Source organism: Microtus oregoni, unplaced genomic scaffold (assembly GCF_018167655.1).
Source record: "Microtus oregoni isolate MIOR12 unplaced genomic scaffold, Mior012 000046F_ref0000063, whole genome shotgun sequence".
Classification (NCBI taxonomy): domain Eukaryota; kingdom Metazoa; phylum Chordata; class Mammalia; order Rodentia; family Cricetidae; genus Microtus; species Microtus oregoni.
Genome location: NW_024543220.1, coordinates 18,932,224 through 18,947,439, shown reverse-complemented (window position 1 = coordinate 18,947,439; position 15,216 = coordinate 18,932,224). Strand labels below are relative to the sequence as shown.

At 48.2% G+C, this 15,216-nt stretch overlaps 1 protein-coding gene across 1 annotated transcript; it reads left to right on the top strand.

The window, feature by feature from the left end:
• The first annotated feature begins 825 nt into the window (after window positions 1-825).
• Window positions 826-13,232, top strand: CUNH21orf58 (chromosome unknown C21orf58 homolog). The gene is made up of 8 exons (XM_041635096.1): window positions 826-832; window positions 2,626-2,706; window positions 3,620-3,656; window positions 4,774-4,847; window positions 5,667-5,834; window positions 8,257-8,371; window positions 12,589-12,704; window positions 12,948-13,232. Exons 2-8 carry the CDS (start codon window positions 2,647-2,649, stop codon window positions 13,188-13,190), a joined length of 813 nt encoding a protein of 270 aa, XP_041491030.1. The 5' UTR covers window positions 826-832; window positions 2,626-2,646; the 3' UTR covers window positions 13,191-13,232.
• The last annotated feature ends 1,984 nt before the right edge of the window (window positions 13,233-15,216 follow it).

The following is a 15,216-nucleotide window of genomic DNA, read 5'->3' as shown; positions in this document are numbered from 1 at the left end:
GTTGGTGACTTTCCGTTCCTCTCTGGGCCACCCGGGAGCACAGCTGTCTAATTAAACTTGGATATCTTTTAATCTGGTTTGATTTGGCTTGATTTCCCAATTATTTTGCGTTGGCAGAGAGCTCGCGTTAAAAAATATTCCTAACAATCAGGACCATATCTCAGCAGAGACGGAGGGCCCTTTGGGTGGTGCAAAATCTTTAGAAAGAGGAATGAGAGGTCTTTTGTTTATTGGCAAGTGTAGCTCCTAGGGTAGGAATTGTGGAGCCTGGGCAGCCTGACCTTTCTTAAGCTATTTTAGTACCTTCTGGTGGTTTCCCCGTGAAGGAAAAGTGGATGCCCCCAAAACTTAACCATGCTGCAGCCCCACCTGGTGACGCTAGTAGGATAACAGCCCCTGTATGTCCGTAGATAGATGACCTGGAAAGAAAGATGGGGCACGGGAGGACAGGCCTAAGTGAGCATTTTCCTCTCCATGTCTTCAGATAAACCCCACTCTCTTAACACATTGAATGCCTTCTTGAAAATAGATCAGTGGGATTTGCGGTACTTTCTGCTCAGTTTACTTGTTCCACACCTCCAGCTGAACATGGCTTGTTGTGGAAGTTTGCACGGTTGGGTTTGCTCCCTCCTCTCAGACAAAATCAGAAACAATTCCTTCCCTGGACTCACAGTGATGAGTGACACTTCACCAACAGACTTGTCAGGCAGCTGTAGGGGAAGCCCTGCGCCTAAGTGACTAAGTGATGACAACATAAACAAAACTTCAGGAGGTTTGGGAACCAAAGCCACAGAGAAGTACTCCTCCCTGGGCCAAATCGCCGTCCCCTTTGGTGAGTGGAATCCTCTTGACTTCCAGATTCGGAGTCGGGTGTTTTGTGCAAATGTGAGGGTAGGCTCTTTAGAAGAAGGGGCCAGAAGGATAGCAAGATCAGATTTCCCAAGAGCGACCAAAGCCCTGAGTCAGACCTGAATCTCGAGTTTTAATGTTATTTTTATCTATTTACAAAGGGCAGTAGGGGAGCATGTGCCCAGTTCACCCGAGCCAACATCCGCAGAAAGTCCTTTACACAGACAAGCGAAAGAAGCCCCGCAAGCGTCGCACTTGGATCTTATTTCAATTTATTTTTAGTATTAAAAGCTACTGAAGCGAGTTACATGGATGCTCTCCCAGGCATTGGACATGGCTCCCTACCCTGTAAACATTTACTGTGCCTAGCAACTGCCTACCAAAGAGACCGCTCCAGGAAGGCATTTTGCAATAGAGAAACGGGTTAGCTGCTTCTAGGGCCAGCATTGCAGGGGAAAGTGGTGTTGACAGGTTGTGCCTTCGGTACAACATCATAAGAAAGGCACCAACTCCCAGAAAGCCACGAGCCAAGTCAAACTGAGAGAAAACATGACAGACGTCCCAACTGAGGATAGTGTCCCCTTTCCCTTACTGGTCCTGTTTATGATACCCACTCATATGCCCTGCTGTTTCTTCTAGCATGTCTTCTGGGAAAAGAAGCCACCATCTTGGGGAGCCTGCCTTTGCTATCCTCTAACTCTCCTGCAATCTGATGCAGTTTCCAGAGTTACCTGGGTTCCAGGGGTGCTGACCGTACCCTGGTTGTCTCTTAGGTTTGTAGTTAGCCCCTGCTGTGGCCCAGCTTCATCTCCTTTCTCAAGCAGAGGCACTGACTTAGATCCCATTTAGTTCAGAATCTCCGTTCCCATATGTGACTTCCTTTTCCTTATTCTCGTCTGCATCCTCTATGCCAGCGCACCCTGTCTGCATCCTCTATGCCAGCGCACCCTCTGGCCTGCTGTCCCCTTAGGAGGTGCACTTGACCCCTCTCTGGCCAAAGTCTCTGCCACAAATAAATTTCCTGAGACCCCCAGGGAGCTCCTTTCCTATGGTCCTCCTGGGTGTCCGGCCACTCTGCCTTTTTGCTTTGAAGGTTCCAGATAAAGACAAGAGCATCACCGAGGCAGGTTTCTAGGGCTGTGCACCACAAGAACACTTGCTGGTAGGTAGAGCCTGTCTGCCGACTTTAGAAACTGCTAGAATCTCATTGGTACTACATTGCAGAAAAAAAGCCAACAAGAAGTCATAGCTCTTCACATGAAGCCAGACTCTGGGGAAAGGCTTGCTCCGAGAGCAGGAACTCCTGGCAGTCTGCAGGCGGCAGCAGGAGATTAGAGCAGAGCGGCAGGGGTTGACCACAGCAGGGGGTGTGGGTCTAGGGGAGCCCGGGAGGCCTCCACTCATTCATCCCTCCACTCATCCCTCTGCTCTATTTCCCTGGGTAAGTGGTGTCTGGCGCCATCTAAAGCCTGCCCCCTAGCTGTTTACCTCCCTACTGATCTGTTTGTGCCTGGCCACGCCTGTGAATCAGTGTTTACAGGCAACACATTTAACTGGACACAGAACCCATCCTGGCAACCCAAGACCTCCTTTCCACAGGCTGGCAACTGTCATAACTCCAGAGCGGGCTCTGGCACTGGAGTCCAGGGAGGGGCTGGTCACTCTCCTATTTTCTCTTGTCTTGTGGCACCATGACCCCCGAGGGGGTTCTCTGCTGTAGGTAAGCAGGGGCCAAAGCAGGTGGGACCTCAGCCTTCTATTTCTATTTCTCTGCAGGCCTCTTACACAGTTGTTAGGATGCTGGACTCCTCAAGTGCCGATCAGATGACCCGGCTGACGTTGCGACTCCTGGAACAGGTAAGACAGAGCCTACCTACTGCTGTGCTCTAACCTGGAGTTCCGCTCTAATCTCCTGCCTCAAAGGCCGGAGGCAGGCTGTGCCTACCAGCAAGCATACTTCTGGGACACATCCCTATAAAACTCCTGTACCTACAGGCTCGTGTTTAAAGGGATGCTGACTGCTTCCTATGGAGATGCAACCAACATCCTGGTTGGAAAAAAACCTGGTCATGCCCACCCAGTCTTCTCTACCTTCTCAACCATCTATGACATTCTGAGTGATCGGTGACCAACATGTCTGTCCTTGCAAGAAATGATGCATAGGGCCCACGGGGACTCACACTGCCCGTGGGCAGCTTCTCCATATGCTCTGCCTGCATTATTCCCTTCTACTTCCTACCTATTACCAATCCCGGAACCCCTAGTTCAAGGCCCCAGTGGCCCTGGATACAAACCAAGGGTAGTCTCTGCAAGGGTTGCTACTCAGAAATATGTCTGGAGTATCCCTCTTGGGGTCCTTCAGGGTAACCCTTGGGATCCATAAACGTTCCCTCTTGGGACCCACCGGAGTGTCCCCTTTGGGTCCCAGCAGGGAAACCCCATGGGGTCCATCAGTGTACCCCTTGTTGTGCGCCAGGATGCTCTACTTGTATCCCATCAGCCCATCCCTTGGGGCCCCTCAGGGTACCCCTTTTGGGTTTAAGATGGCTAGCATACATTATGTTCGAGAACATGACCAGAAGAATCCGTAAGAGAATGGTGACCCTTGCTCCATTTACCCACTTGAAGAGTGCTTCTTGCCCTCTGTACTTCCTTTTGGGTGCTGACCACCCCCAGAGCTTTCGGAATATCTGCTGCATAGGCGGGTGGGCTGTGCAGACTCCACTCACCAACCTGGAGCCAAGTCCCCATCACAGATTCTTCCTCACAGATGCTGGAACAGGAACGAGAAAGCATGGACAGAGCAGGTAAGTGTTCTAAGATGCCTGGGCACATACAGGTAGGAAGGAGAACCAACCAGAAGAGCGGCAGGCAGAGCAGGCCCTGGCTTTTGTTTTTACCTGTAAAACAACATACACGCATGCACAAACACACAAACACACAAACACACACATGCACAAACACACAAACACACAAACACACAAACACACATGCACAAACACACACACGAACACATGCACACACATTCGCAATCACACACGCATGTGCGCACACACACACACGCACATACGAATACACCCACGCTGGCAAGCACACATGCTGACCCCTTAGCCAGCTGGCTCTTAGAGGGAATGTATCTTGTCGCTGAGAAAATGTAGGCACAGAAAGGTCAGGTGACAAACCTCAGATTGCTCAGTGCAGAAATTGTCCCAACCAATTAATTCCAGGGATGGGCAGAGCCTCAGTCTTATCCTTCTCAACACCTGGGACCGGAATATAGGTTTATGGACATCTGAATGGGGATCCGAGGCTAGAGGAGCATATCTTATTCTTTAGAACATGGAATATTCATGGTTCTGGGTAACTCTGGGAACACTGAAGGCAGCTAGCTGAACCTGGGAGCCCTCAAATCTAGATGGAAAATGGCAAACCAGGCCACATGATCCAGGGGACCTACACACAACCCAATGGCCACAAATGTACCAGAGGGCATCCCAGGTAAAGCTTCCAGAGAAGCCAGCCCTGGCATCACAAATATCCCAGTTCCAGTAGAATGTCAGGGCAAGCCGACCCCTTTCAGAGCTTTCTCTGGAGTAAGACCCGCTCCTCCACATTGGTGAGCATGCTTGTCTTTTGTACAGCTTAGGGCCAGGGCTATGGAGGCTAGAGAGATCTGTTCTACTGACTTTCAGTGCCTTTCAGAACCAAGAAGATCCACTGGGCTGACTCTAACCAAGCCTTCCCCTCTTTACCCTCCCTAGCCCTGGTCCTTCCTTCTTTGGGATGGATGTTTATAACAGACCTGAGCTCAGGAGCTCAGGAGGCTCCAGGCTACTCTGAACCCTAGGGTGCAGGAAAGTTGGGGCACTCTACCAGAGACAGCAGCCAGAATATTTCTCAGTGATGTGTGCCTTCTCCACCCAGGACAACAGGAAAAGCCAGACACTGCTCTGCAGAATGCTTTGAGGAGAAGGAAGGACCTTCTACAGAGACTCTGGGTAGGCCTGCACCCTCAGCTAAGCCTGGGCCTGACTCTCCGTGGGCTAATACACTGGCTCGGAGACTCCAATTAATGTTTGTCTGAACTCTTGAGATCAATTAGCTAATGTTTACACACTGGGGGCTGGTAACTGAATGGTGAGCATTAAGAGACTAACACTCCCAGCCCATCACTTCCCTGAGGTAAAGGGTCAGGTATAGGCAGTATGTGAGCTTAGAAACTGCTTAGGCCACTGCCACAGAGCAGGCAATGAGCCAAGGTCCATTGCCATAGGGCGTGGAGCTCACATGAACTAAACTGGCCAGCAGCAAGAAGAGACCGTGCCTAGAAGCATCTGTATGGGTGTTATCCCCATAATCCCCTTAGCCAAGAGATTTGCTCTTTCTGCATTGGGCAGATGCCAAAATGCATGAAGAACCATTAGATTGTTGGCTGGGAAACAGCAACAACCGGAAACTCATTACAAGTATTTGGTATATGCTAAGAGAAGCAGAATTTCCAAATATTTACCAAGGAGTATTATTGAACTTGGGGTCACAACCTGTGCCTCAAGTTCAGCTTGGCCATTCATTCTCAATAAGCCAATTAAAAGTCAAATTATCAGTGGAAAGCAGAAAAAATGATTTATTCATTATGGTCTCATTGAGAAGAGAGACAAGGAGATCCCTAATTCCAGGGTCCACACTGAACATTTGGGTGCCATAGTCCCTGGCAGGGATGAGGATGGGAAAAGCATACTGGTTAGAGCCTGTTCACCCAGTGAGGTTCATAGGTCTCTGCTGGTGGCTTTATAACCAACAGGCTGCCGATCTTTTAGGAACAGCAGTTGGTGAATGAGCACTCCCCAGTCCACGCCTGGAGGAGGGCACAGGAAAGAACCATGGCGCCAGCCCTGAACCCAGAGGTGCCTCCCGTGGATGTCTTCCCTGCTGCCTCCCTGCCTTTGCCCCAACCCCCAGAGCCACAAAGGATCATCCAGCACCCGGTAGGATTCCTGGGTCACAGCAGCTTCTAGCAGGGTAGGAGGGTCAGAACTGAGAATTCAGAGCAATGCAGAAGTACACTGTGTTGCCCGCAGTCCATCCAGTCAGGGAGGGCAGAGGTAATTCTCTCTCATCCCTCCAACGTACAGGGAGGGAGGCCGAGAACTCTCCCATGTCTTTTCCAGGGGTCCCAGCAGGATGCCAGTGCTCTGGAGAGGCTCACTCTGTTCAGAGCCAATAGCAGCTTCATTTGCTGCCCATGGCACCATAGGTCACCCAGGGAAAGACTGGAGGACTGGCGTGGGGATGGCTACCCTCTCAGGACAGACTCCTACTAGACCAACCTAACAGCTGCATTGGAAGGACTGGGGGAGTTTAGCCCCAGTGGGCCCTGAATTCACAGCCTTTTAATACTTCTCGGTGACTCGGGATGTTTGAGACCCTGGCTTAGGGACAGAGCTACAAACAGCAGAATATACCATTCTGTGTGGCCCCCACACAGCATTCTGAGTCACAAGCAAAAGAAACTCAACCATCTTAAGCAAATGATAGTTATTTTTAATTGTATGTATAATTAGTGTGTGCATGTGATGCATCTATGGGGCATACGCACCATAGTGTGTATGTGGAAGTCAGAGCCAATACTGTGGAATGGGTTCTGTCCTTCCACTGTGATATGGGTTCTGGGGATCAAAGGCAAGTGGCCAAGCCTCTTGCTGAGTACCTTTATCTACTAAGCATCTTGCTGGCTCAGAAAGAATGTTCTTAAGCAGAAGGGGTAAGAGGCTCAGGTGAGGCCTTTGTTTGGGATCAGTATGAGGGAATGCAGGAATGAGGAGAATAGGCACAGAAGAAAACGTTCTAGACATGTTAGTGACCTGGAAGACATCTTCCCTATGGGCAGGAAAACTGGCAGCAGCACTTAGCAGAGGGTATGGATCCCACAGAACTCCCTTTGCTGGTGAGCTATCTGTACCCAGGTTCCAGATGTTCCAGCCTGTGTTTCTACCTGCTGTCAGGAACATCATGTTTGTGCGGCGCACGCCTTTAATCCCAGCACTAGGGAGGCAGAGGCAGGCGGATCTCTGAGTTTGAGGCCAGCCTGGTCTATAAGAGCTAATTCCAAGATGGGCTCCAAAGCTACAAAGAAACCCTGTCTCGAAAAATCACAGCCACAGCCACACACAGCCACACACACACACACACACACACACATACACACACACACACAAAGACAGGGTGGGTCTCACTGTATATCCTTGGCTAGCCGGAACTCACTCAGGCTGACCTCACCGTATAGACCATGCCTCCTGGCCCTGCCTCCCAAGTGCTGAGATTAAAACCATGCACCACCACCTGGTTTCGTGTTCTCACATGTCTGCAGGCAAATAGAGGAAAAACACTTTGTAACACAGGAAGACACAGTTCAATTTTCATGAAAAAGTTACGGGTTAGGATGCATGTTGATGTCCGTCTGTGACTGCTCGCATTTTTAACAGCTGAGCCCACGTGGCCCATGAGCCCTAATTCACTCCATCTCTGGGTAGAAAACTCCCAAGTCTGGTCTAGGCCACCGACTCTGAATAGATAGAAGAGGCAAGTTCATTCAAGACTTGCAACGAGGAGTAAACAATTCTTTCTGGTGTTTGCTTGAAATTGCTACTTATTTACCTCACTCAGAAGAGAAACTAGAGGCTAAGAGTGCACAAGGTTGACATTCCTGTCCTGTGTATGGAGAGCTGTAGCAATCAGCAAAGTTGGGAACGGCACTACTATAGACCAGCCACTGGAAGAGACTTGTGAACACCCGACTTTCATCAAGCAGGTTTACCCTAGACTCTCGACACCATGAAATTCCACCATACTCCTCTTAAAATGCATAAATGTTAACAGACTGGACACATCAAATGTTAAATCTATTAAAGCGAAATTAACCAGGCATTAACTACCTTCCTGAAGGTAGGAAATATGAGAATCATTAAAAATATCATGTACATGCTGCATGCGGTGGTATATATTTACATCTTATACTCTGTAGTCAGAGGCAGAAAGACCAGTATGAGTTCAAGGCCAGTCTGGTCTACTTGGTGAATTCTATGCCAGGTGGAGCCACACAGGGGGACCTGGTCTCAAAAACAAAACAAAACCAAGTCCTAACCAGATGTAAAAAAAAAATTCTATGCAATTGTTTATTTAACTTACAGTGTTAATCATTTAAATTTCTCTTTAGATGGATGATAGATGGGGGGATGGGTGAATGGGTGGGTGGATGGGGTGGATAGGTAGGAGGACAGATAGATGGAAGGGGTGTGTAGACTGATAACTGACTGGGTGGATGGATAGTTAGTTAAGTGTGCAGATGGATGGATGGAGGAGCCTTGTGAAGTTTGTACATTCACATAGCTAACCAACTGGCCTTCTTAGGTCCTGCAGCCTCCTGCCACCATCATTCAACAGCTACCCCAGCAGCAGCCATTGATTGCACAGATTTCTCCTCCTCAGGTCTTTCCCACTCAAAGATCGGGAAGTATCAAGGAAGGTACGTATGTGTTCTACATTGCTATTACTTTATTTTTTAATATTTATTTATTATGTATACAACATTCTGCCTCCATGTATGCCCACATTCCAGAAGAGGGCACCAGATCTCATTACAGATGGTTGTGAGCCACCATGTGGTTGTTGGGAATTGAACTCAGGACCTCTGGAAGAGCAGCCAGTGCTCTTAATCACTAAGCCATCTCTCCAGCCCCTTGCTATTACTTTAGGTTTGTGAAATTATACACTGAAAGGAAAAGTATAGCATGGTTAATAAAAACCCAGAGACAGATTCTGGGGTCCAACCTGAAGGTCAGAAAAACAAAACAGCCAGTCATTGGCTCTTCCCTCTACCTCAGTCTGAAATGGCGATCCTGCCTCCAGGAATCTCAGAATGAGACTGTGTGTGAGAGCTGCCCTCTCCCATCTTATATTCCTCTCTAGGGTGGGATTGAAGGTTTGCACCACTACCACCTGGTTTCTATGGCAAACTAGTGTGGTTACTGGGATTAAAGGTGTGTGTCACTAATGCCTGGTCTGTAAGGCTGACCAGCGGGGCTTTTTTTTAACTCTCTGATCTTCAGGCAAGCTTTATTTATTAAAATACATATAAAATATCACTACAGGAACGTATTTTTGGTTTTTTTTTTTTTTTTTTTTTTTTTTTTTTCGAGACAGGGTTTCTCTGTGGCTTTGGAGCCTGTCCTGGAACTAGCTCTGTAGACCAGGCTGGTCTCGAACTCACAGAGATCCGCCTGCCTCTGCCTCCCGAGTGCTGGGATTAAAGGCGTGCGCCACCATCGCCCGGCGAGGAACGTATTTTTGTAAGTAGGTGTTGTGTGATACTTTTCCTGGTGAGGTGCAACAGAAATATCTATTCACACCAGAAGGAGAACCACTAACAGACAATACCACTAAGGTCTAACTTGATGAATCAATGAGTTTATTGGAGTTACTTACAGACAGTGAAAAGGACAGCCAGATCACCAAAAGTTCATCCCAGGGTGGGTAATGACTCATGAAAGTTTGGATCCCAGAGCTCTAGAAATCAGTAGGTCAAAGAGTCTCTTCCGGGCAGCTTGGCTGGTCTGAGCCCCTCAGCAGTCCTTACTGCTCATGTAACTGTGGAAGGAGGTACTTTGTGTATCTAGCACATTTTGAAGACTTCCTGAGACTTGTGAGTTGTTTACTTTCTGCTTCTGTCGGGCTTTGATCTGTTGGAGGCTTGTATGAACTAACAGAGGATTAGATGCCTTTTCTGGAGGCTGGGGGCTGTAGGAGCAGGTAAGAAACGGCTTTTCCAGGCAAACAGAAGCCCACTTCACAAGGTTTGTGAGGAACACTGAGTGTTTAGCATTGGTCAGAGGCCAGATTGAATTGAGCCCAGATTGTCCTTTTAGAGGAGTTGAGACCTGACACTTCCTAAGCAATTTTTTTTTGTTTGTTTTGTTTTTCGAGACTGGGTTTTCTCTGTGGCTTTGGAGCTTGTCCTGGAACTAGCTCTGTAGACCAGGCTGGTCTCGAACTCACAGAGATCCGCCTACCTCTGCCTCCCGAGTGCTGGGATTAAAGGCGTGCGCCACCACCGCCCGGCCCTAAGCAATTTTTTGAAAGGATTTTTGTTCTGTGTCTGCGTGTTTTGCCAGCATATATAACAGTGTGCCATGGTCATGCATTGCTCTCAGAGGCTAGAAGAGGGCATCAGGTCTCCCGGAAACTGGAATTACAGATGGTTGTTAGCTCTCATATGGATGCTGGGAATCAAATCCATGCCCTCTGAAAGAACAGACAGTGCCACTGAGCTTTCCAAACCACTGAGCCATTTCTCCAGGCACATGTTTTATTTTTGATTACATTTATTTAGCCATGGGGGCGGGAGTGTATTCATACCACATTGTACAAGTGAAGGCCAAATGGAAAGCCAGGCAGGTTACCTTGGTGACATCAGACTCAATAATAATTCCAATACAATTGTTCTTTGCTCTCTGGAAATAGAGAGCATAGTCAAAATAACTCCTATAAAAGACCATAATTCCTTCATACTCAAATCCAAAGAAAAGTATTTATTTATTTATTTTTGGTTTTTTGAGACAGGGTTTCTCTGTGGTTTTGGAGCCTGTCCTGGAACTAGCTCTTGTAGACCAGGCTGGTCTCGAACTCACAGAGATCCGCCTGCCTCTGCCTCCCGAGTGCTGGGATTAAAGGCGTGTGCCACCACTGCCCGGCCTAGAAAAGAATTTAAAAGCCTAGTTTGAGCTATTACTTTCTCCTCAGCACTATATAAACCAGGTACAGTTGCTGTGGGATAATGCTCTTGTACCCTGTAAAGATTTGTCAATCGTAATAAAATGGTTTAATAAAATGCTGAAAGGCCAGTAGCCAGGCAGGAAGTATAGGTGGGGCAGCCAGACTAGGAGAATTCTGGGAAGAGAAAAGGCAGAGAGTCAGTTGCCACTCAGACAGAGATGAAGCAAGATGAAGATGCCACACTGAGAAAAGGTACCAAACCACATGGCTAAACATAGATAAGAATTATGAGTTAATGTAAGTTGTAATAGCTAGTTAATAATAAGCCTGAGCTAATAGGCCAACCAGTTTATAATTAATATAGGCCTATGTGTGTTGTGTTGGGACTAAACAGCTGTGGGACTGGCAGGACAGAAACTTCTGTTTACAATAGTGACATATCTGTAATCCCAGTACTTAGGCTCTAGAGGTGGGAGAATCAAAAGTTCAGAGTCATCCTTGGCTACATAGTGAGTTTGAGGTCAACCTGGGCTGCATGAGATACATGAGACCTTTTTCTTAGAAGACAAAAAAGCAAAACATCAAAACCAACCCAACAGCCAGGCTTCATGGCACACACCTCTTCCTCTCTTTCTCTCTCTCTTTTATTTTTTGAGACAGACTTTCTCTGTTCTCTGTAGGTTTCTTTTTTTTTTTGGTTTTTCGAGTCAGGGTTTCTCTGTGGTTTTGGAGCCTGTCCTGGAACTAGCTCTTGTAGACCAGGCTGGTCTCGAACTCACAGAGATCCGCCTGCCTCTGCCTCCCGAGAGCTGGGATTAAAGGCGTGCGCCACCACCGCCCGGCTCTCTGTAGGTTTCTACAGAGCCTGTCCTGGAACTAGCTCTTGTAGACTGTGCTGACCTCGAACTCACAGAGATCCACCTATCTCTGCCTCCTAAATGCTGGGATTAAAGGTGTGCGCTGCAACCACCCAGCAGACCACAACAACTCTTATAAAGGAAAACATTTAATGGAGTGTCTTATAGTTTCAGAGGTTTAGTCTGTTTATCATCATGGTGGGACATAGTGTCATACAAGCTGACATGGTGCTGGAGAAGGAGCTGAAAGTGGAGAAAGCTACATCTTGATCCCACAAGCAACAGGACATGATCTGAACTAGGCTGTATCTTGAGCATAGGAGACCTCAAAGCTCGCCCCCCACAGTAACACACTTCCTCAAAGGCCATGCCTACTTCAACAAGGCCACACCTAACAATGCCACTCCCCATGGAGTTTATGGTAGCCAATTACATTCAAACGACCACAGATGCATACTATAGTGGTGTGAATAAAATGGCACTGTTGACTACAGCAAACAATTAAGAACAATTAAGAGGGTTTTTTTTTTCCGAGATAGGGTTTCTCCGTAGCTTTTTGGTTCCTGTCCTGGAACTAACTCTTGTAGACCAGGCTGGTCTCGAACTCACAGAGATCCGCCTGCCTCTGCCTCCCGAGTGCTGGGATTAAAGGCGTGCGCCACCACCGCCCGGCAAGAGGTTTTTTTTTATTGTTTGTTTTTGTTTTACTGAGACAGTGTTTCTCTGGGTAACTCTGACTGTCCTGGAGCTAGCTCTTGTAGACCAGGCTAGCTTTGAACTCACAGAGATCTGCCTGCCTCTGCCTCCCAAGTGCTGGGATTAAAGGCGTGCTCCATCACTGCCCAGCAAGAGTTGTGTTTTTTTTTCCTTTTTTCTTTTTCAAGACAGTGTTTCTCTGTGTAGCTTTGGAGCCTATCTTGAAACTTGCTCTGTAAATCAGGTTGGCCTCAAAATCACAGAGATCCACCTGCCTCTACCCCATGAGTTTTAGGATTAAAGGCATATGCCACCACTGCCTGGTGCCTGTTTTTAACAAACATAAGGAGCAATCAGTTTTAGAGCAGAGACTATCATCAGGTGCCAACATATGAATAAGCCCTGACTCTCCTTTCAGACATGGTAGAGATGATGCTAATGCAGAATGCCCAGATGCACCAGATCCTCATGCAGAACATGATGCTCAAAGCCCTGCCCCCTGGGCCCACAGGGCCACGTGCCGCTACCCTCCAGGTAGGTTTGGGGGCTGAGATTCAGTCATTGGCTGGGGGCGGGGTTGCTCCTGGGTACCTGTGCATGCATCTCTGGCTTGTGGGTATGTGGTGAAGGTGATGGGGAGCAGGTAAGGTAGCTGGGGCACAGAGAACCCTAAGCCCAGGATGTACTCCCATCACAGTCTGCTGCCCTTCTCACCAATGTGGGCCCAGGCATAGGGAAAGGATGCTGCCGTCCTGACCTGGCTGTGTACTCTGCCAGGACCCACGATGGGCGCACCACGGAGTCTTGCGAGCTGAAAAGCAGAAGCCACCCCCAGTGCACCACCACCACCACTATGCACCCCCTGCCCCGCTGCAGGCTGCCTCCACAGCTGGCGCCCCTTCGGGATATCCGGGGTGGCCTCCAGTGGTGGCGGCTACCGCCCTCCCACATGCAGCCAGCTTCTTGCCCACTGTGAGCCACCTGACTGAGCCAACTACTTCCCATCCCAGCTACCCGTAGCACATACGCCTGGAGGGAGAAAGCTAGTGTTTTGCAGCAGGTAAGTGGAAGGATGGGCCTGGCCACCTCTCCTCCATGTATGCCAACAAGCACACGCATCCTGTGGTCAAGCCAATGCACTGTGGCAGATTGGAAGGAGCCAGAAAAAAAAGTCAGCTGCAGATCTCAGCACCAGTTGTCAAGCCTGCAGAGCCTGTCACCCCTGGGAAGGCTATGCCTTAGATCTTTGGGCAGTCCAGCAGGACTGGTCCCATAAAGTGTCCTTCACCTCAGCCCAGGTCCCACAGCACCCCTCATTCGACACCCTTGATTTTCTCACAGAGCTGCACTGAAAACCATGCTGCCTTTCCAGGTGTGCCAGGCCATTCGCCTATCTCAGTAAGCATCATGGTCTTCTAGGCTTGATTACTCTCCATGGCCATCTGGGAAAGCTAGGAGACTGAGGCCTCACCCAGGGGAAACACAAACATTTTATTATGAAAGACTTGTCAGAAAAACAGTTCCAGATCAGAATCCATCATTACAGCTGCAAACCCATTTTAACATTCCTGTGGAAGGTTGCAGTAAGAGTAAAGTGAGGCCGGAGACATAACTCAGTGGTAGACAGCTTGCTGAACACGGGTGAGGCCCTGTGTTATGTCCTTGATGTGTTACACCTGCCCACTCGCAAACCAAGAGAAAGACCTGATGATCATGCCTGGAGTGATCACTTCATTCCAATGTGAGAGAAGCAAGCTGAAGAATGTGTGATGTGCTTTCTTTTCAAATATCCAGGGTCAACAAGGTTGCATAGTAGTTAAAGGTGCTCGCTGTCAGTCAAGTCTGATAACTGAGTTTTAGCCTCAGGACATGGTGGGTGGGAGATGGGGAACGAGGACCAACTTCTGCAGGCTGTCACTCTTGCCTCTACGACTGCATTGCATTGCTGCACTGTGGTGTGCATACACTCCAACACCATCGCTGATTAAGTGCAATTCAAAATAAAATAAGGAGCTGGGCACAGTGGCACACACCTTTAGTCCCAGCACTAGAGAGGTGGAGGCAGGCAGATCACTAAGATCGAGGCCAGCTTGGTCTACATAGTTCCAGGACAGCCAGAGTTGCACAGAAAAGCCCTGTTTCGGAAAACAAGAAAGTGCTGGAGAGATGGCTCAATGGTTAGGAGTTAAGGCCATTTGGTGCTCTTGAAGAAAACTCCGGTTCAATTCCCAGCACATGGCAACTCATGTCTGTAACTCAGTTCCAGGGTCTTTAATGTCCTCTTCTGATTTCCATGGGTATCAGGCAAACACATGGTACACAGACACACACACAAGTAAAATACTCATACTCATAAAATGTTAAAATCTTAAGAACAAGAAACATGTGTAAGGTATGAACATGTGTGGCCTGCAGGCTGAGTAAATATGGATGGATTCGGGCGGTGGTGGTGCACGCTTTTAATCCCAGCACTCGGGAAGCAGAGGCAGGTAGATCTCTGTGAGTTTGAAGACAGACTGGTGTACAAGAGCTAGTTCCAGGACAGGCTCCAAAGGTAGAAATCCTGTCTTGAAAAATAAAAATAATAATAAAAAAGAATCAAGTAATAATAAATATATAAACAAATAAATAAGGATGATTCATACACTGTCTACAAGGAATTTTTCTAAAAGCCGCAAACAGCCTGGCCCGTGCCTCCTCGAGGGAGATGATCGTTTTCCCCGTCCCGTCTGTACTCTGGTCCTGGTAGATTTCTTTTCACATGTGTGTGCATGCTTCCTTGATTTTCTGGTGTCTCTTTTGTTGTTTTGGTAAAATTGGTTTCCTTTTTGGTTTTGGTGTTGGTTGGTTTCTGAGTCCAGGCTGACAACAAACTTACAATCCTGTTTTAGCTTGGCTGCTGCTAGGGTTTCAGACATGTACAATCATGCCTGTCTCCTTTGTTGAGACAGGGTCTTACAAGTAGACTAGGCTGACCTTAAATCAAATTCAGTGAGCTTCACCTGCCTCTGGCCTCTGAGAGCGTGTAGTGCCATCTGTAGGCGGA